At 55.9% G+C, this 21,899-nt stretch overlaps 1 protein-coding gene across 2 annotated transcripts; it reads left to right on the top strand.

Moving 5' to 3' along the window:
* Positions 1-2,804: 2,804 nt before the first annotated feature.
* AQP7 (aquaporin 7) lies at positions 2,805-12,154 on the top strand. Of its 2 annotated transcripts, none has more exons than XM_014785995.2 (6): positions 2,805-2,945; positions 9,571-9,694; positions 10,389-10,526; positions 10,730-10,848; positions 11,057-11,274; positions 11,586-12,154. In XM_014785995.2, the coding sequence occupies exons 1-6, from the start codon at positions 2,805-2,807 to the stop codon at positions 11,866-11,868; spliced, it is 1,023 nt and encodes a 340-aa protein (XP_014641481.1). In that variant the 3' UTR covers positions 11,869-12,154. The 2 variants fall into 2 exon arrangements, with proteins under 2 accessions (XP_014641481.1, XP_087300351.1); XM_087444225.1 differs by having other exon boundaries at positions 11,642-11,823.
* Positions 12,155-21,899: the final 9,745 nt, after the last annotated feature.

Genomic DNA, 21,899 nt, shown 5'->3' with positions numbered 1-21,899 from the left:
CTGGGTTTTCATGTTGTGTCCCCGGTTCCTGGCTCATAAGTAGATGCTCAACAAATGTTTGTTGAATGGATAAATATTGGTTAGCAGGTTAAATGGTTGGCTTGAGGTTACTTGGGTAGTTTATAGTTGGTTGGTTGATTAGATAATTAAACGAGCTGGTTAATAGAGTCAGTTAGTTGGTTTAGTTGCTGATTTGATTAGTTAGCGGAAGGGTTGGTTGGAGAGTTGTTGGCTGTTTAGTTCCTTGGTTAGCAGATATCACTTCGGTAATTAGCTGGTTGGCTGTTAGTGTCTTGGTTTGTAGGCCAGTTTTCTTAGATGTCTCTTTCTCATTCTACACCCTCTCCTTGAGCTCTCTCATCTGTGCCCATGGCTCAAGTGATCACCTATGAGTCGGTGACCTCCAAATGTGATTTCTAAACGAGACCCCACGACCAGCTGCCTCCTTACTTGTCATCTCCACCTGGGTTTCTAGTGGGTTCCTCAAACTCAACACAGCCAGAAGGGGACACCTCTTCCTCCTGTCTCCGCCTGCAGCTTCTCTCCCGGGCCTCACGTGTCATTCTGCTGCTCTAGCCAGAACTTGGGGTCACCATTGACCCTCTCTCTCCACTCTCCTCTATACTCAAACACCACGTCTGTCAGTTTGACTGTCTTCTAGCCATCGCCACGGCACCTTCTTGGCTCAGGCTGCCATCCCCTCTCAGCCTGCCTATGGCGGAAGCGTCTGGATTGCTCACCTACTTCCATTCTGTTCCCTCATCCCAGGCTCCGTGGAGGAGGCAGTGCTCCTGCTTCAGGCCTCCACGTGGCCCCATGGTCCTCTGGGCTGAGTTGAGACTCCCTGACGTGGGCCATGCGGCCTCCCGCCATCTGGCCCTGTGCCCCTTTCTGCCCACCTCGTGTCACTCCCACTCCTCCCTCTGGCCAGCCCGCCCTTGCAGAATTCCTCTACACAGCATACACTGTCTTAGCTGTAAGCCTTTGTCCCGCCTCCCGATGCTCCTTCATCCGGCTAGCCTTTTATTCTCCACCTAAATTTCCCTTCCTTTGGGAGAGCCTCCTACTCCTTCCTCTAGGTCATTTGCTTCCTCCCTGTAACCCCCTAGTGCCCACTCTTCACCTGTGGAACACTCCTCGCACTTTAGAGTACTTGCTTAATTGATTATTTTTCTTCCTAAGAGCAGGGATCATGCCAATGTTCTCTACCGCCATGCCTGAACGTGGTAGGCATGGCGGGTGTTCAAGTCTTCAGTTCAGTGGCTGGTTGGTGGTTCTTTGTTGCTCACTGTGTCCTGCCTCCTGTGTGGTGAGGAGGAAGGGGCCAGGGTTCCAGACTCTCTTGGTGTCCTTGTCTTCCTGCTCTGTCCACCTCTCCTCTGCCTCTGTGGCACCTTACCTGGGCTATTCTTGGATCCCTGCCTGCTGCTCATAGGCTCTTCTTCAGGGCTGAGGAGGCCAGTCATAGGGACAAGGGGACCCCTATATGATGCCACCCGGGAGCTGGAGTTGGATAGCAGCCAGTGGATCATCCAGGCTACTCTAGACTCCTCTCCATGTACTCAGCCCTGGTTTGTTTCCTGGGGTATGGACAGAGCAAGGACTGGGGTAGATGAGATATGAACATGGGGTCTCATCCAGAAAGGTGAGAGGTGTTTTATCCATGCCTGGTTTCCATTCCTCACCCCCTGTGTTTACTCTTGGCTGGGAGGCCAGGGAGATTTAGAAAGCCTGGGGGTGGGGTTGATGTTGCTATCCCTGGCAGGTGAGGTGGTTGAGGGGCTGGTGTCAGCTTCTGGCATTGGGCAGGGGAGGAGGGGGAGGGTCAACAACCTGTGGCACTAAGGCCACACTTAGAAGTTCTGTACCCTTCCTCCTCCTCTCTGGCTTCTGGACCCCATCTTCTTCCCAGACTCAAGCCCTATACCCCCCAATAGACAATGGAGCCTGTAACTCAGTTTTCCATCTGTCCATCCATCCAATGATGCATTGTTAAATACACATTTATCAAGCATCTAGCACGTGCCACGCACTGTAGGAAGTTCTGGGGATCTCGTGGAGAGGGAGACAGATGGGTTCCCCAGTCTTCATCCATTTGATGATATATATTGCACACCTACTGTGTGCCTGGCACTGTGCCAGGTGCTGAGAATAAACCAGGGAGTAAGATCCAGTCCCTTCTTCCTCCCTCCTTCCCTCTCTCCCATTTGTTCATTCACTCACACACTCACACACATCTGCCTGTGTTGACCTGGTTGCAGAGCCTGGTGGACTCTGCTGACTCTTCAGCTTTGGCAGAAGCTGGTGCTTGTTTCAGGCCTCAGTGCTGTTTATAGAGCCGGGAGCAGACTTTGCCACACCCTGTGCTGTCTGCAGAGTTCCTCGCTGTGGCTGGGTCCTGCCCGATGCCTTGTCTGTGTCCCCAGAGCTGTGGCCCTGCAGACAGACAGGCAGGCAGACAACTGAGCTCCACTTTCCTGCCTGCCCTCTCCCACCACTTCTCCTCTGAGGCTCATTAGCACCATGGATGGCACTCATTGGCTCCCCAACTGCCCCCACTGCAATGTGGCCTTGTTGATGCACCTTTCCCACTGGTCCAGTCCCCACCAGAAGGAAGAAGGGGCATGGCCTGGCCATCTACCCCTAGTCCCTCTCCGTGTCCCTGTGGCTCTCAGGTGTCTCTGATCCCAGCTGTCCCTGGGCAAGAGGAGGTATGCGTGGAGAAGCCACTGGGTTACCCATTAACTCAGCCATGAGTTGAAGGGCCGATAGGCAGCAAGCGCACTTGACTGTCATTTCTGCCCATGGGCTCGGGCTGCTGCTTCAGGTCCACCCGCGGCTCCAAAATGGTCTCGTCACCCGTGATGACAAGGATGCAAACCTTCCTGCAGAAGGAGATGGTGCGCGAGTTCCTGGCCGAGCTCCTGAGCACGTATGTCATGATGGTGAGTGGGTGGGTGGCACAAGGTGGGTGGGCTCTGAGGAAGGGGCCTGAACCCCAGGACCTCAGGAAGCTGGGGCTCAGTAAGGGCCATCCACAGCCCCCTCCCCACTGCTGACCCCCTGGGTCACATTATCCATTCTCTGGCCTCTGAGCCGGGAGACTGAGGGAGAAGCATGGGAAAGTAAGGAGAGAGCTCTGTCTTTCTCACAAGTCTTTTTGGGAAAGAAAGGGCTCATAATATGTGGGGGCAGAACAAAACCATGATCTAGGGGGTGTCAGGGGGCATGGCTGGACGCGAGGAGAAGGAAAACCGAGAGTAAAGAGATTGGAGAGAACGTTGAGTGTCGGGCTTTGAGAATTAATCCTGAGGGCAATGTGGAGACAGCGAAGGTTTTCATGTAAGGGAAAGATGTGGTCAGATTTGGATTTGAGAAGGAAATTCTGGGTGCAGTGTGGAGCCTAAACAGAATGGGCAAGGCTGGAGGGAGTGGAACCAGTTAAGAGGCTGCTGCTATGACCTAGGATAGAGAGAGGGTGGCTACTGGTCCAGGGATAGAGAAGAAATCTCCTGTTTGAGGGAGTTGTAGAAGATGGAATCAGGGAGACTTCCCAAGCAACAGATGAGGTGTAAGCCCCGAGGAGGCCACTGGCACAGGGCAAGACGTGAGGTCGGTTTGGATGGATCAGGTGAGGTGCCAGGGGAGAAATCTGGGGGGCCAGTTGGATTAGAGGTCTGGAGCTCAAGAGAGTGGCTTGAGCTGGAAGTAACGTGTTGAAGTTGATTAGAATATGAATGGTGGTTATAAAAACTGTCCAATGAGAGTGTGTAGAAAGAGAGAAAAAGTAACTTGAGGACAGAGCCTTGAAGAATGAGGAGGAGCACATGAAGGGGCCTGAGAGGTGGGGGGAGACTATGACACAGAAGTGGGGGTTCCACAAGGAGGGCGTGGTCAGCAGTGCGGGCGCTGCAGACAGGACAGAGGAGGGGAGCACTGACAAGGGTCTGTAGGGTCAGCAACGTGGGGGTCACTAGGGACCTTGGCAAGGGTTCTTGTGGTGGATATGGAACAGAAACCAGACTGCAGGTGGGTTATGCAGTTTCTTGGAACCTCCCTCCCTCTCCACCTGCTTCAGTGCTGCCACCGAGCTAGCCAGCACCCGCCCTGAAGCTGTAGCCGTGCTCGTTTGCACCTCACGGAGGACCCAGGTCCATGAGAAGAAGGGGCAGCCTCCGAGAAGGGACGCAAAGGCAGTCAGCATGTGTGTGAGGGTATGAGCATGTGTGGTTGTGTGTGTGTGTGTGCACTGAGCCACAGTGTAGGAGATGGCAGGGCCTCGGAGCCCAGGGGACTCCGGACACCCGAGTTCTTTCCTGATCCTGCCACTGAGTCGCCGGCTGGCCTTGGGCGGGTCCCTCCATGGCTCAGAGCCTGTCTTCTCAGTTATGAAGTGTGTTGAGTCAGGCGTTCGTGGGCTTTGGAGCTGGGTTCGAATTCCAGCTCTGCTGTCCTCTAGCTGTGTGATCTTCCATAAGTATCTTAGCTTCCTCATTGGTAAACGTGACACTAACATCGAGCTGGCAGACTTGTGTGAAGGCCAAGGGCCCAACACCCACGTAGAGGACACGTAGCACACACATGTTGGCCTTCTGCATTATGACAAGTCCCCTCCCTGCCTCCCACCCTCTCCCCCGCCCCCATTACCCATCCTCCTGCTTCAGCTCCTGAGCTGGGAGGACAGCAGCTGGATCCCGTCCCGCCTTAATCCGGGGCAAAGTAATTCATTTATGACAAGACATTCCAGGCCCGTGAAGGCGGTTAAACCTTGGAACCAAGGAGGCAGGAGGGGGCCTCCTCGGAGAGCTTCAGGGAAAGTGGGCACCGCCCACACGCATTGATGCCTGCTCACATTTGTGTGTCTCTTCCTTTTATTGAGATAATTACTGAGCACTGACTGCATACCAGGCACTGTGACACTAAGCCCCTTACATGCAGCATCTTCCCCAATCCTCACAGCAGCCCTGCGAGAGAGGTCCTATTATTATTCCCATTTCACAGATGGGGAAACTGAGGATCCACAAGACTAAGTTACTAGGCCAAGGTCACATTTTAAGTTAAGATTAAATCCAGTCCAGTCTAATATCAGTCTCGACCCTTAATCTCTCCACGCTGTCTCTTAGCTTAGCTATGGCAGGATTTCTAACACCCTGGCTTGTTGACTCTCCCCCAGCTGAGGGAAGGCCCTCACTCTCAGGCTTCAGGTAGCTCAAGAGCCCTCTCTGGGCCTCAGTTTCCCCTTTTGTAGAGTGGGGGCAGAAACACTTGCCACACGGATGTGCTGTGAGGATTGAAGGGAAGTAACACTTGTAAGAGAACTTTGTGAGATTTGAGCTCATATAGGACACTGTGTTGTTGTTATTCTTAGTGCCTGGCCTGTGCCAAGAAGTGGGGGCTTTCTTAGCTCACAGGAAGCTCGGTGAGTCATCAGGGTGAAGCTTTTGCCAGAAAAGCTAGTGTGACCTTGGGCCTCGTTTATTGCAGCCAGCTTGAGGGAAGTGGATTGTTCTACTCAGTTCCACCTTGCAACCTTCTGGGGTGTTGTGCTCGGGGCTGGTCTTGGGGCCACTGGAGGGACTTGGATGGGCTGGGCCACATTCACTGACCAGGGAGGGGAGGAGCTGGGCCATCGGCGCCCTGGAAAACCAGCTGCAGCTATGAGCCATAGGGCAGGGGTGCAGACTCACATGCTACAGGGCCAGAGAACGGCGGGGACTGTGGCTAACCACAGAGTGCCCACCTGTGCATGTGGGGCACAGCTGCCACGGTAGACGTAGCTGCCACTACTCCAGCTGGCTGCTTCCATGCGGGGGGTAACGCAGGCCAGCATCGCCCAAGCCTCTAATTTTGCAAGAGAAGCTGAAACTACTGGTCATCAAAACCAAGTTTCCAAACAAAACGTGTGCTGGATGGATTAGGTCCACTAGGTTGCCAGGTGGAACCCTGACCTAAACCTCCTAAACTGGAGCTCATGTGGGGTTTATTCACTCGTTCATTAATTTTTGCAAATGGCCTTGAGCTCGTCCTTGGAAATGCGGACCCTCGGTCTTCAGACCCTCTGTGCCTGCTCCAATCCTGGCACCTCCTGACCCTCCCAAGCCGGTCAGCCTGTCCTGGCCTCACTCCACCCCCATGTCCCGTCTGATCCTCTTCTGCCTCATCCTACCCTTGGCCCTAAGCCGGCCCGCCTCTGGGCTCCCCTGCACCTGTCCTGGGGCTCTTGAGGGACCCAGGGGGCCCTGCTCAACCGCCTCCCCCCACCCTATCCAGCTACTGCACAGACCTCCCCAAAGCTGCTCTGCACCTCCGTCTGTCTTTTTTATCAGCAAATGGCTTGATCTCCAGCTTGACAGAGAAAACCATCAGGCGGGCTTCCTGTGTCTGGCTCCTCACCCCGCTGTCCCTCTCACACCAGACCTCCCCTACCCGAGCATTCACCTATCCCACCCTTGGCTAGGGCGGGCCCCTCCTTCATGGAGGACCCTCCACTCCTGCACCAGCCCCAGCCTCCAGTCTACTTAGGTCCTTTTCTCGTCCTTTCTCTCTCCTTCATTCGCGGCCTCTTCCTTTCTTAACCTTAACATACTGAGGTCTCTCTACTCAAAATAGCACAACACGAGACAAACATCTCTCCTTCTCCCACGAGCCCCTGCGTTTATCACGTGCTCTCCGTCTCTTCTCAGGCAGCTTCTCAAAGAGATATCTGTCTACACTGGTACCTTCAACTCTTCCTCGCTGCCTACTCACTTCTCAGGCTCTGGGACCTGGCCTCTGTCCCCACGCTGATGATACGGTGCTCACCACGTTACTAATGACTGCTGGACTGTCACATCCAGAGGCGTGCTTTCCAGGCCTCCACGCACTTGACCCGGAGGCTGCGCGGGACTGTGTGGACCACACCCTCCTTGAGAAACTCTGCTTCTCCCTGGTGTCTGGGGCACATTCTCTCTTTGTTCTTCTCCCATTTCGACACCTACTCCAGCTGGGGGTCTAACGCCCACCCATGAGGGCTGATGTGCGGTTCCAGGTTCTGCCCTCAGCTGCCCCCTCACCCTGTGCCCTCTCTCAGGAGCCCTCATCCTCGCTGATGGCTTCAGCTGTAGCCATCATGTCCACAATTCTCCAGGTTTTCTGTTTCAAATACTCTAGAACAGACCCATCCAAGGGACATACAATATGAGCCACATACGTAATTTAAAATTTTCTAGTAGCCATGTTAAAAAAGGTGAGAAGTGACAGGTGAAGTTAATTTTAATAATTATTATATTTAACCCAAACATCCAAAACATTACTAGTTCAACATGCAATTAACATAAAGTTATTAATAAGATATTCTACAGTCTCCTTTTCCTACTAAGTCTTTGAAAGGCGATGTGTACTTTACACTTAGAGCGGATCTCAGTTTGGACTAGCCGCATTTCAAGCACATAATAGCCACATGTGGCCAGTGGCCATCGTGTTGGACGACACAGATCTAGACTTTGATTTCCAGCAGCCTGGACATCTAGCGGTCCCTCAGAGACAACATGTCCAAAACACATGGACTTTTCAAGGAAGGTGCCATCTGAGCGTGGGCTTAAAGTCTATCCTCGGTGTTTCAGGGTCTAGGATCAGGCATTCCAGGCAGAGGGAACAGCATATGCAAAAACAGAGGCACGAGAAAGCAAGGTAGGCAGAGAGCAGTGTGGTTGTTTGGTTTGAGGCTGTCTGGCATAGATGACTGCCTAGATTCCAATCCTGGCTTACTGCATACAGGCTGTGTCTTTCGGACAAGCCACTCAACTTCTCTAACTCTCAGGGTGCCCATCTGTCAAATGGGGAGAATAATGGTACTTAACGTGTCAGCTGGTATCAGGGTTGAAGGAGGTGATAGATAAAACTTAGCACATAGTAAGTGCTCAATAAAGTTATATTATTTGGTAGTAATACTATTGCTGAACATAGAGAACACTGGAATAGATACGAAACTGAGAGGCAGAAGGGATGAAATTATCAAGGGTCTTAAATGGCAGCCTACTGAGTTTGGACTTTATCCTAGAAATGGAGGGAAGCCAGTGTGAATGTTTGAACAAGGGGCAGACATGATCAGATTTTTGTGTTAGGAAGGTCACAACTTCCTGCTGGCTGCAGGGAAGAGGCTGGGTAAGATCTAGGGAGAATGTAAGCTGATTGGGTGTGGGGCAAAGGGAGAGGAAGCTCTCATTTGTGAAATCCATGTTTCTGGCTTGACCAACTGGGATGGGGAACAGAGGTGGTGAGCTTTCAACACAGAGTCTGAGATGCCCATGGAAAACCGAGACTTCAGTGGATATTTGGAAGTAGGGATCTGGCTCCCAGGTGGAGGTTTTGGGAATTTTAGTGCATCAGGCACATCTGAAGCCACAGACCAGGTGAGAAGATCCAGGAAGAGTGACTGGGGTGAGATGGGAGAGGGCCCAGGGACTGAGCCCTGGGACCATCCATATTCATGAGGCAGATGACAACGAAGAATGCGGGGAGGAACTGTAGAGAGGCAGAGGCTAGGAAGGTAAGAGGAAAACCAGGAACGAGCAATGTCATGGAGGCCAAAGAGGAGGGACTTTCCAGAAGCACAGAGTGGCTAAGCGAGTCAAAGTCAGCAAAGTCCAGTCAGTCAGTCAGGAGGGTGGAGCCCTCGAGAGCTTCCATGACACGGGGAAGCAGAAGCCAGATTGAGGAGGGAGAGCACGGGAGGGGATGACAGGGCCAGCCAGCGGGTTCTTTCCTGAGGTGGCGTCCAGGAGTCCACAGCTGGACAGGGAGGCTGGGCTGAGGCAGGAAAGTTTACTCTCGGGAAGGAAGAGACCCGAGTCTGTGGGAACAAGTCAAGGGGAGGGTGGAAGATACAGGCGAGAGCAAGGCAGGGAGAGAGAGGCTGGGTGCAGGAGCCAGAGCTGAGGGGGAAGGCAGGTATAGACTCAGGTGGGCGTGGTGGTGGGTGTGGTGGGGCTGCGAGAGGTTGAGTGAGGGCCTAGCTTCAGGCTCTCATCTCCCTGTGAAGGGGGTTGGTGGGGGGTGCGTCATCTGAGGAGATCAGCAGTTGGGGATGAGCAAGGGCAAGAAGTTCAGGAATGATGCCCGAGGGCAAGAGAGAGAGATCCCACTGGTTTTCCAGGGCCGCTGTGTGGGGTGGGGGGGTCCCAGCAGAGTCCAGGCATGAAGTCTGGAGATCCCCTGGGGAAACTTCCTCCAGGCTAGGCTGCAGTGTGAGATGCTCCAAGGGGTTCAATCCACACCAGCCATGCCCTTCTCCAAGCCCTGCCCCTCCCCTGAGCTTCCGGAGGGCTTGGGGTCCATAAGGGCCCCGACTCTGCTGCCCCACCCCCGCTCCTTCTCACCCTCCACCCAGCTCTCACTGGCCAGGTCTTAGATGCCTTGACAGGGGCAAGGGGGAGAGGTCACGAGGAGGGAAGTCTCTGGAGGAAGAGGACATGGCAGAGGGTCTCCAGGGCAATGCGGGGAGGCTCCAGGTGTGGGGGTGAGGAGCCTTCTGCTGAGGTGGGGCTTCGGGGCCAGCAGACCCCTCAGAGGCCCGCCCTCCTTTCCTCGCAGATATTCGGCCTCGGCTCTGTGGCCCATATGGTTCTAGGAGATCAATTCGGGAGCTTCCTTGGTGTCAACCTGGGTTTTGGCTTCGGAGTCACCATGGGAGTGCACGTGGGAGGGAACATCTCTGGTGAGTGAGCCCCGGGGTCCCTGGCAGGCTCTTCCTGCCCACCTCGAACCGACCCCTTCTCCGCTCAGCCGGCACCTGGCCTTCATTGGCCGCCTGGAGGGAGAGCACCCTGACCCCTGTCCTCTGTCTGTCTCTGCTCAGACTCTTCATGAGCCCCCACGACCCACCACTTTACTAGCAGGGTCAGCTTAGGCAAGCTGTTTAACCTCTCCATCCCTTGCTTTCCTTGATGGTGAAATGGAGGGGCCGGCCCCGTGGCATAGCGGTTAAGCGTGCGCGCTCCGCTGCTGGCGGTCCGGGTTTGGATCCCAGGCGTGCACTGACACACTGCTTGTCAGGCCATGCTGTGGCGGTGTCCCATATAAAGTGGAGGAAGATGGGCACAGATGTTAGCTCAGGGCCAGTCTTCCTCAGCAAAAAAGAGGAGGATTAGCATGGATGTTAGCTCAGGGCTGATCTTCCTCACACACACACACACACACACACACACAAAATAAATAAATATTAAAAAAAAAAAAAAAAGATGGTGAAATGGAGATGGGGTCCCTGCCTCATGGGGTCCCGTGAGGATTAAATGGAGGATCGTACTCCATAAATGCCGGCTGTCGTCATTATTGTTACTGTGGCTCTCAATATTATTTATTATGGTTTGTTTCTGCTCTCCCTTCCCTGACGCACTTGCTCCTCCCCGCAGGGGCCCACATGAATGCGGCCTTGACCTTCACCAACTGTGCACTAGGCCGCATGTCCTGGAAGAAGTTCCCTGTGTACGTGCTGGGTCAGTTCCTGGGGTCCTTCCTGGCTGCTGCCACCATCTACTGCCTCTTCTACAGTGAGTGTCCTCCCCGGGTCGTCCTCGGGCCTCAGCCTCCTGCTCTGAAATATGGGGGGATCTGACCTCGGCGTCCTGGCCTGTGAAAATGTCTGGAGGGAAAAGCCTTGGAGGGGCTCCCCAGGCCCCCCTCCTGCAACCCTGTTTCTGAGACTCCAGTGGGGTTTAGCTGGGGCAGGCTCACACTCACTCTGTCTCCGCAGCAGCCATTATCGACTACTCGGGTGGATACCTGACGGTGACCGGTCCCACAGCCACCGCTAGCATTTTTGCCACCTACCTTCCTGACCACATGACATTGTGGAGGGGCTTCCTGGATGAGGTCAGTGGTCCAGGGCGGGTGCCTGTCCTCAAGCCCGCCCCCTCAGGAAGGGGCCAGCAGGCAGCTCCTCACGAGAGAGAGCACAAGAACTCTGGAGGGGGACTGTACCACGACATGTCTCTGCCAGTAGGTTTGGGCTGGGGGCACTGCTGAGGCCCTGTGGCTTGGCTTGGGGCCCGGGGTGGCTGTCACAGCATCTGCTCTCCAGGTGTTAGTGACGGGCTTGCTCCAGCTATGTCTCTTCGCCATCACGGACAAGGGGAACAACCCAGCACTGCAGGGGACACAGGCCGTGGTGATCGGCATCCTCGTTGTCATCATTGGCGTGTCCCTGGGCATGAACACAGGCTATGCCATCAACCCGTCCCGGGACCTGCCTCCTCGCTTCTTCAGCTTCCTTGCCGGCTGGGGCACACAGGTCTTCAGGTACTGCCCTGCCCAGCCCTTTCCTGCAAGTCTTCTGTGGTCCACTGCATGAGGAGGGGTGGGGTGACGTGAGGAAGAGTGCAGCAGAGTCCTGCAGTGCCCCCAGGTGGCCGGAGGGGGCAGGAGTGGGTCCCGACTGGCTCTGATGCAGACCCTGGACTGGGTGTCAGTCCTGCCCCACACCAGCCCGTCCCTGAATCAGGCTGAGGCTGACCACTCCTGTGCTCAGATGGGGGTCACTCTCCACTCTCAGGCCCTACTCCCTGTCCTGGCATCGGCCCCCTCAGCAGGCTTCTCCCTTTCGCCTGCAGGGCCAGGGACTGGTGGTGGGTGCCAGTGGTGGCGCCGCCTCTGGGTGCCTACTTAGGTGGCATCATCTACTTAGTCTTCATTGGCTCCACCGCCCCACGGGAGCCCCAGATGTTGGAGAACTCCCCGGTGTATGAAGACCGCAGGATACCCGTGTTGCCCAAGACCACGTCTTACCCACCCATGACCTCTTCCCTCACCCCCATCTCTGTGTCCCCCAACAGCCGACCTTCAGTCCGGCCTGTCCCACCCTTAAGGGACTCCATCCACCTAGAGCAATTCTAAGTCAGATGATTTGTGACCCTATCCCCACCCCAATAAAGCAAGCCTTGTCCCACCGCAGCGCCCCCACTTCCTGGGGGCCTCCTGTGGTTGGGCTTCCCTCCTGGATTCTTCCAGGAGTTCCAGGATTATGCCCTGGCCAAAGCGGGGAGCATGGAGCTGAGAGGTCTCCACCTCCTTCCAGCCCTGGGAGCTGCGGTGCCCCCTGGGGGAGGATGGGGATGGGCGTGCCCGAAGCCCAGGAGGAACAAGAGGAGATTAAAAGATGCCGGACACAGAATGGTGGACTTACGGGCACAGGGTGGGGAGGGAGGTTCTGGGGCACGGACAGCAGCTCGCTGGTGGGGGCTGAGCTCTGGGGATGCCTTGAGCTGTCCTGGGATAGGACTCTGGATTGTCCCTCAGTTCTGGCCAGTCCTTGGACCAGACGAGGCAAGGCCAAACATGCAGACCAGAGTTTCTCAACCTTTTTTTCATTACTGCCCCCTCAGGAGCCTTGTAGACATTTTTTCTTGATCACATGCTATTTTAATGCCACAGATATACTGTATATATGTTTACGTACTGTACATATATCCACGCTTTATACAAAAAAGAGTAAGATTTTTTTCATCTCCCCCTTCCAAGAATCCATTTTCTTTCCCGTGGGGGCAAAATCACCCCCGACCCTTGAAAATGCCCAGAGTGAAAGCAGGGGAGGGGCTGGACTCCTCGTCCTTCCCCCTGGTGACAAGCTCTCCCACAGTAAGGAATTCCAGAGTTAGCAAGGCACATGCAGAGAGGGAAATCCTTCTCAAAGGCGCAGGGTCACGAAGTGGCCTCACAGGGTCCCGGGGGACAGGCGCAGAGCTTGGAGGGGGGCAGCCAGGATCCATGGACTCTGGGGCCAGGCAGGAATCATCCTGCTTTCTGGACTCAGAAGGCAGCATCACCCATGGCTCCTATCACTGTTTGTGCATGTAGCCTTTCAACAATTATTGAACACCTCCTGTGCAGGCCCTGCCTGGGCCCTAGAGATCCACACTGGATGAGGCTGGGTCTCTGCCTTCGAAGAACGCACTGCAATGGGGACAGGTCATCACGAGGAAGGAGCTAAGCGGTGGAGAGGGGCTGCGGGGCTCAGAACCAGCCTCGGGCAGAGGCCAGGGATGGCTTCCCAGAGGAGGAGACAGAGGAAAGGCGGGGGCAGTGGGGGGTCCCTTCTGGGGCTGGTTGCCACACTTTACCATCTGAGGGGATGGGGGCAGAGGAGGTGGGCTTTCTCTGGAGGTGGGGACATGGTGAGACGAAATTTAGGAAGCCCGCCTGAGCTGCAGGTGCAGGACGCTGGAAAAAGGGGAGATCGGAGCCTGCACGGGAGCGTGGGGAGAGCAGTAACCTGGGAGGAGCAGCGGGCACTAACGGTCAGTGCCACTGGCAGGAGAGGAGACAGGGATTCGCCCAACACCAGGAGGTCACATCCGCACGACGTGGGCTCGGACTGGAGGAAGGGGCGGTGAGGCCGTGGCATGAGTCAGGGCTGATTTCCAGTGTCTGGCTCGAGCCTGGATGCTGGAGATGCCCCACTGAGAGCGAAGCCAGGGGCGGAGCTGGTTTGGAGAGGAAGATGACAAGTTACATCGTGGACGTGTGGAGTCTGAGTCGCCTGTAGGACTCGGGGGGCAAGAGGTGTGTCGTCTTGGGTGTTATGCAACCTCTCTGGGCCTCGGTGCTCTCATTTGTAAAACAGGTCTAATCATATTACCTACCATGTCACCATGAATATTCAATGAAATAAAACGTGTACAATGGGGGGAAGAGCGGTTGGTACTGAGTGAGTGCTCAACAACGATTCGGCCTTTTATGTGGTCTGGAGCTCAGAAGAGAGATGAAGACAGAGCTCGGGGACGACATGGCTGTGTGGCTGCAGCTGGGGCCGTGGCGTAGGGGAGGGAGGGTCAGTGAGCAGGGTCCTGGGGTCACGGCCGCGAGGCGGCTGTGAGGCGTGGAGTGGGTGCCTCAGGAGGTTCGGCTGAGCAGGGGCGCCAGGTGGGTGGTCAGGGGGTACTGGAACCAACCCGAATGTCCATCAACAGGGGGACAGATACACACAGCAGAATGCGACACACCCCCGAGAACTGCAGCAACACGGGCAGAGTCCGGGGCATAAACAGCAGTGCAGTGGACAGTACACAGTGCGACCCCGTCACACCGCGGAAAACAAGCCAAAGTCCTGTATTCTTTGGGCACACGTATGTGACAAAACTACTTTGAAAAAAAGAAGGGATGTTCCTGCAGGGAGAGGGGTATGGGAGGTGGGGGGAGGAGCATGGGGGCATAGCAAGCTGTTAGTTGTGTTCTCGTCCTGGAGTGGGGGGTAAATTTATGTGTTTGTCACATGACTGCGCTTGACAAGAGAGAACTGCGATATACACTCGTTTGTGGGTATCGCATATTTTAAAAGAAGAAATAGCTACAGCACGAGAACAGGTGGTGGGAAGAGAGGGAGGTGTGGGCTTGCTGAGATTACAGGGTCTGGGGAGGAGGGCAGAGGTTTGAGGATTTTGACAGCCACGCTGGGAGGAGCTGAGCCAGGTGAACCAGGCCTGGGAAGGACCAGGGAGGGCCGTCAGCTGCCAGTCCCAGCCAGCTGCCCCCTCTGTGGCCCTGTGAACACGAGGAGGGTGGCCTTTCCCATTCCTAGTGGTCCAGAGCGGCGTGACCGTGAGGCCTCCGCCAAAGGTGGGAGAGGCCCATATGGGCCCCGGGTTCTGGCTCCTCCCTCCTCTGCCCTCACTGACACTTCGGCCCTCTGGCATCCACATGTCGCTGGGAGGTGGCCTCGGAGGCAGAGCAGCCAGTGGGTCCCTCCAGAACTCCTGCCTGCTGTCCACTGCTCGCCACAGAGCTGCACGAGGCCCACTGCCCCTAACCTCCTGCAGATTCTGATCCCAACGTCAGGCCCGAGGAGCCCTGACCCCGGTCACAGAGCATTTCCGTGCACAGAGAGGACCCCTCTGTTCTGTCGGTAGACGTTGGTTGAAAGCCTACAACGTCCATTCACTATTCTAGCACCAAGGAGACAGGCATAAACCAAGTCTTTGTTCTCCTGGAGCTGACAAAACGTGGCATGTTAGGGACATACGCCAAGTAGGAAAAGCAGGAAAGGGGGATAGAAAGTGTGTGGGGGTGTGAAGACCAGAGGCCTCACTGAGGAAGTGACTTTGAGTGAAGACCTGAAGGGGGTGAGGGAGTGAGCCATGTGGACACCTGGGGGAAGAGCATGTCAGGCTGAGGGAACAGCCAGTGCAAAGGCCCTAGGGTGGGAGCAGGGAGGAGCCATTGCCGGAACGGAGGCGAGAGTAGAAGGAGACAAGGTCAGAGAAGTAAGGGGGTAGGGTGAACCAAGGCCAGGCCCAGGGGAGAGGTGAGGCCAAGGCCTGGGGCAGAGGTGAGGGAGGTCCCTGGAGGAGAGAGGCAGGTCCCACCACAGAAGGAAGGAAGGAAGGAAGGAGCAGGCAGGATGGGGTGGAGTGGGTACCGTGAACCACTCCCTGGCTGGACCCAGGAGACACATCTGTGCAGCTCTGGGAGCCAGGCTGGGACGTGAGCCATGGGAGCCCTGGCTCCTCTCCCATTCTCCCAGTCCCAGGCCCAGCAAGGACTGGCTGTGTGACCTGGACAGGACCCCTCCCCTCTCTGGGCCTCCGTTTCCCTATCTATACAATGAGGCTTGGCTCCGCTGGTGTCTGGGGAGGCCCCCAGCTCTGACCTCTCCCAGCACTTCAAAGCCTCGGGTCATGACCCCAGTGCCCCCACTTCCTGTCCCAGCTGAGGCTGAAGTTGAGATGGGGACGGGGATGGGGCAGGAACGACTCCCAGCCCCAGGCCAGGGCCCCCCAGGGCTCTGCAGTTCAGGTTGGGTCCTCAGCCTGGTGGTCCCGGCTTTGGGAAGAGCCCCTTACTCCCTGTGCTGCTCTCCCCACTCCCACTCAGGGCCTCGAGGGACAGTGCCCTGGCTGGTCTCACTGCCTCCTCCCTCAGATGGGGTCCTGCAGACCAGGAGGAGGTGGCAGCAGCCATCTAGGGCCAGGCTGGGGTGCTGACGTGCTCAATGGGAGGAGGCTGTGGCCGTCAGAGCCATGCAGCCCGACCTTGGCTCCCACGTGCCTCTGTGCTGACCCCGAAGTGGGAACGGTGACCCCAGCCCCGCGTGTTCTGCAGGGCCCCTACTGTGGAAGTGAGCACAGACAACGGGGCCAGCCCGCCTGGACCCAAATACCGGCTCTGCCACTCACTAGCTATGACCTTAGGTAAGACAGGACAAGAACAGTGGCCACCTCACCAGGCTGCTGGGTGACGACGTGAGCTATGCCTGGCACCGTGGGCGTGGGTTTGCTGTTATCACTCGACACCCTCTCACAGTCCTCACGAGATCAGGCCCAACTTACAGCCAAGGAAACTGAGGCCTGGGGAGACTGGCGCATAAGGGGGACAGAGTAGGGATTCCAGTCCTTATTGATATGACCTTGGCTAGCTTTTGTTTGGTTTTTAAATTGTGAAATATATTCTGTCAATGTGTATATATAACATATGGGTACAGTTAAACTAACAATAAAGCACTCAAAAAACAAAACAAAAAAGCCCCCAAATGAACAAAAAACTCACACTCAAGTGTCCCCCACTGAGCTTTCACATGTTCTTGAACCTCTCCAGGCCTCAGTTTCCTCATCTGTAAAAAGGAGATGAGGCTTGGAGGAGCGAGGGGCTTCCGGGTCCAGCGTGGCCATCAGCGTTGCACTGTGATAGACTGAGGCTGGGGCGGGTTTGCCAGAGCTCACGGTCTCCCTGTGTCTGTGCTCAGGAGCTGGGGGGATGGGGGTGGGGAGAGGTGTGCAGGGGCTTCTGAAGGGGATGCTCTGGGCCCAGCAGGGGGCCTGGGAGAGTGGCGGCTGGAGGCTCAGAGGCCAGGTCAGGGGCTGAGACAGAAGACATACAGCTCAGGGCCAGGTACGCCCAGGCACACAGACGAGGCCATAAACCCAGGGCTGAGCCTCTGAGTCCTCCAGGGACCCAGCCATACCCCGGTGGCTGATAAGGAGGATTCCTCAGATGGGAGTCACAGCAGGCCCCAGGAACAGCCCCGCCAGGCCAGCAAGAATGCGCTCCTGCTCTCCCCACCCCCACACCCCCCACCTCTGCTGGGTCCTCTGGCCCCATGGGTGGTGGAGACACCAAGAGATAGTCTGGAGGTCAGACACGCTGACTGGGGGTACTTGTGGGACATCCAGGGAAAGACGCAGGCCTGGGCTAGAGCTGGAGCTTTTAAGCCCAGGGTGGCATCTGAAGGCTTGTGGATTAGGTGGCCCAGGGAGAGAAGATGGAGCCCTGGCAAGCACCCATGTTTAAGGGATGCTAAAGGGGAGGGGGTGGCCAAGGCCCGTGATCTACCCTGGACCTGGGAGCCCGAATACTCTGGGGCCTTTACTGACTTGTGCCCTGGGGCTAGCCCCTTCCCGCAGGAGGTTCAGATGGGTCAGGGCAAGCAAAAGAAGCCCACTCTCTCCTAGGCAACCTGGAGGAAAACTCCAGAGACCCTCACCCCACAGGACATCCTGTAGCACCGAGTCCTGCAGTTCCAGCCCCCCGCTCTGGCTCTAGAAATCTCTGACTCCTGCCCTGTCCTCAGCGTCCTGCCCTCCAGATGACGGCGTGCCCAGGGCACAGTGCTAGGATCTCTTCTCTTCCACTCTCTCTCCCAACAGGGTCTCACCAGCCGTTAGATACCATTGTATGCCAACAGCTCCCTCAGTCAGATCTCCAGTCCAATCCTGTTTCCAGACGTTAGACTCCCATGTACAACCGCCTACTGGACAGATTTTCATCCCCAAGTCTGCTCCTCCCACATTCTTTCCTACCTCAGTAAATAGCAAATTCAATCTTCCCAGTGCTCAGGCCAAAAACTCTGAAGTCATCCCTGCCACCTCTCTCTCTCTCACACCCCACACCCCAGCTGTCAGCAGATGTCATAGGTGTTATCTGCAAAAGGGATCTAGAATCCAACCACTTCTCACCACCCCACCACTGTCACCCAGGTTTGAGGCACCGTAGCCTCTCTTGGATTACGGCGTGGTCTCTAACCACTTTCCCAGCCTCTCCCCTTGCTTGGACTCACCCCTACAGTCTCTCGTCTCAACACAGCAGCTGGAGTGATCCTTTCAAAAGACGAGCCAGATCTGATTGGTCCCTCTGCTGCCCTAAGCCTTCCCATGGCCTCAAGGCCCTGGCTCCCCGCTTCTCCCTTATTCCTTCCCCTGCAACTGATGCCTTGCTGTTCCTTCAGGGGGCACGGCATGTTGCCACCACCTGCCTTTGCAATGGCTGTTCCCTCTGCCGGGGATGGTCTTCCTTCAGACATCTGCATGGCTTGTTTCTCCCCCCGTGCTTATACTGTGTATATCAATGAGCAGAGAGAAAACAGTATTAAAAGAAATGAAAAGGTGATAAATTTAAAAGACATTGGTTGTAAACTCTACTACCAAGTTTTAGAGAGCTTTCCTGAGCTCTTCCCTGGGTGTAAGCACTCCCCTTGCCCATCCCCAGGCTCCTGGTTGGGGGAGGTACACACTGCCCCCTTGTGGTCGTTGTCGGAAAAAGTCCCATCTTCGGTGGGTTGCCCGTGTTCTCTACATTGCAGTAGACATGGTGTCAACTTCCTTCCACTTATCCTGACCCGCCGGCCACACAGTCCCAGGGACTCCAAGACGAGCTCTCTGCCCGTGCAGCAGAGAGGACACAGGTTTTGGAGTCACTCCTAGCAGGAATTTCAGGTCCCCAATTGTTCACTGGCTGATCTTAGGTGAGTGACCTAACTTCTCCAACCTTCGGGTTCCTCCTTGGTAAAATGGGATGATAAGGATACGTATTTCATGGGGCTTTGAGGAGTAGAGACGAGCACAGAGCTTGGCAATACTAAGTGCTCAGAAGCTGTTATCTACCCTGAGAAGAGATTCTTGAGAGTGTGGAACATGAGGACTCCTACCTCCCTCACCCCGTGTCAGGCTTGGGGTGGGTGGGGAGAGGGTAGTTTAAGGGGAGGCGTTTACTGAAAGCCCCTGCCCTTGCTGAGCAGCCTCTCGACTGCTCTTCCCTTCCCCCAAGTGAGCTGCCTCCTGAGAGACAGTCCTGGGAAAACGGGCTCCAGAGGCTCGACTGTGCGTGCGGAGATGCAACATGACACGGGGAGACTCTCCCAACCGCCCAGACCCTCTGTCTGCCCATCACCCTTCCAGTGGCGCAGGGTAGCCCATAGGCAGGAACTATCCCCACCCGACAGATGGGGAAACCAGTGTCCAGACCCCGGAGCAAACTGCCCAGCATCACGGAGAGTTGAGGCAGCCAACGGGCATCCTCGCAGTTCAGCCGGGTTCCCTGCAGCAGGTCTCCTGGGAGGCTGTGCCTTACGAAGAGCAACCACATGAAGCCCAGGGCCGAGGGCAGCCCGCGCCACTGGGAAGGACTCCCTGAGGACTCAGCCCCTCCTGGTCTCGGGTGGTTCTAGGCTGGGAAACCCAAGGTCTGGATTCCAGTCCCGGCCTGGCACACACTGTGTGACCCCATGAAGGCTTGGCCCTTCTGGGCTGGGCCTTTGTGGACTGGGGTTGGACTGGCTTCGAGAATGCCCTGGGGATTTGTGAGCTCTAACGGGCCACGAGAGATGGTATGGGACATTTGTGCTGAGGCCACGTGGGGAGTCTGGGAGGCACAACTTTCCCGGTTGGGTATGGCAGGGTGCGTGAGGGGACTGACGAGGAAGGCAGGTCTGTGGAGGGGAAGGAGCTCTGGCCTGGCCTGGCACTCCCTCCCCAGTTTTAGAAAAGGAAGCACTGGCAGATTCTCCCTGGAGAACAAGGTCTCCAGGCTTTCGGGCACGAACGAAGCAAGAGGCTGGCACCCCGGGGGAAGGACTCCCCCACACCTAAATCTCAGGACCCAGTGTTGAGACTCGCACCTCCCCTGAGACTGACACTCCTTCTTCCCCTCCCTGGTCTGTGCTCTGGCCTGGCCAGGACAGGATCCAGAGCTGCTGCCCGCAGACCCTGCAGTCAGGAGGGCTGCTTTCACCTCCACAGTCCTGCACACCACCCCCCACGGCACGCCGGGCTGGCACCACTGCTGAGAGGAGCCAGCCCTGCCAGACAAGCCAGAGGGAATTCCAGAGATAAGAACTTGGTCTCTGGAGAGTTCTGGCCTCATAAAGAAATTCCTGCTGAAGTAGAGTGTGGGGCTGGAGGGGGGAGGGAAAACACCACCTGATTCTCAGGGAGCAACAGTGTGGGGTCCTGGTGCCCACAGGCTCCTCCACGTATGGGGTGCTGAGGTGGGAGTGTCTCTCCCCTTAGTCCACGCTCACGTAAAGTCTTGTCCAAGGCCACTGCTCAGTGGAGAACCCAACCCAGGAGAAGCAGCTTCCCCTGCTGAGGGGGTCTGGGGTCCCTTTGGTGATCTGAGGGGACTCCCTGCTGACCCCTGGCATCCTATCCTGCCTCCCGGATCTCCTGACTCTCTTCCCTCTTTGCAGCACCACCTCACCCTCTCACTCGGATCACTCCTGCAGCTCTTGGCTGTGCCTCCTGCCTCCAAGTCAGTCCTCCAATCCCTTCTGCACACGGCCTGGGAGACCGCTCTAGAACAGGGGGCAAACTAAGGGCCACGGCCAAGTCCAGCCTGCGGCCTGTTTTTGTACAACCCATGAGCTAAGAATGGTTTTTACGTTTTTAAATAGTTGGAAAAAAATAAAAAGAATATTATTTTGTGACACATAAAAAATATATGAAATTCTGATTTCAGTATCTATAAAATAAAGTGTTATTAGAACAGAGTCATGCTCAACCGCCTACGTATTGTCTGTGGCTGCTTTCACACTATGGTGCAGAGCTGGGCAGCTGCGACAGAAACTCTAAGGCTCCCAAAGCCTAAAATATTTACTATCTGGCCCTTTACAGAAAACACATGCCGACTCCTGCTCTGGATCATAAATCCAGCCGCGCCACTCTCTGCTTAGGACACTTCATGGCTCCTTGTGGCTCCCCACAGCTGACCCCTGTCCAGCTGTCCAGCCTCATCACCTGTCCCTCCAGTTGTCTGCCCACTCTAGACAACTAACCCTTCCTCAAACCACACCCCTGGGCTTGTCCCATGCTATCTGCCGTCACTCGGCACGTCCCTCTCCTTCTCCCCCTGGCGGTCTGCCACCTCAAGACTCAGCTCAGAGGCTTCCTCCTGTTTCCCTCCCCCAACCACAAGAGCCAACCCACCCCTCCCACGTCACAAACTCCTCTTACGGCTCCTCGGCTTTGAATAACAGACTAATGACCTACTTGGGCCAGACCAACCAATTCCATTGTAAGTTTTTGATGAGGTATGTGTCCCCTGCTGGATTACTAACGGTAAAAGAACAGGTCACCTCCGCTTCCCACGGCTCAGCACAGGGCTGGCGCGGGGCGGGCGCGCAGGCACTCACCAGAAGAGGCCTGCGCAGCATTCTACACCTCTTACTTGGCTAGCGATATGGAGGAAGAAGAAGACACATATATTTCCCAAATATCAAGCATCATTTTCATAAAGCACCTATGACAGACCAGGCACCCCATGTACGTTATCTCATTTAATCCCGTCAGCCGCCCTGGTGAGGGAGGCACCACCTCCACTCGACCAAACAGCAAGCTGGGCGGCAGAGCTGGAATCTGCAATGGTCTCCCGCCTCCCGCCGACGCTGAGCTGCTCTCAACGTACAGTCCACCCACCCATCCCACTGCCCGAAAGACGTAACAGACGCCCGTGGGCTTCCTTTTGTGTTTGGGGCCACTGACTCGGTGCTGAATGGGTGCAGATAAAGGTGGTTTTGTAGTTCTCCGTCACTTCCCTCCAGCTGCCTGTTCTCGCTGCTGTACCTGACGCCTTTCAAGGCAGATTGTCTAGGTCAGGATGGAAGGGCAGCCCTGCTCTTCCTATGAATATTAAATGCCGGTTTTGTGACGTCACTTCTCAGATCT

The sequence above is a fragment of the Ceratotherium simum genome, chromosome 20 (genome assembly GCF_057802395.1).
Source record: "Ceratotherium simum simum isolate JZ-2026a chromosome 20, ASM5780239v1, whole genome shotgun sequence".
Classification (NCBI taxonomy): domain Eukaryota; kingdom Metazoa; phylum Chordata; class Mammalia; order Perissodactyla; family Rhinocerotidae; genus Ceratotherium; species Ceratotherium simum.
This window is presented reverse-complemented; position numbering and strand designations above follow the sequence as displayed.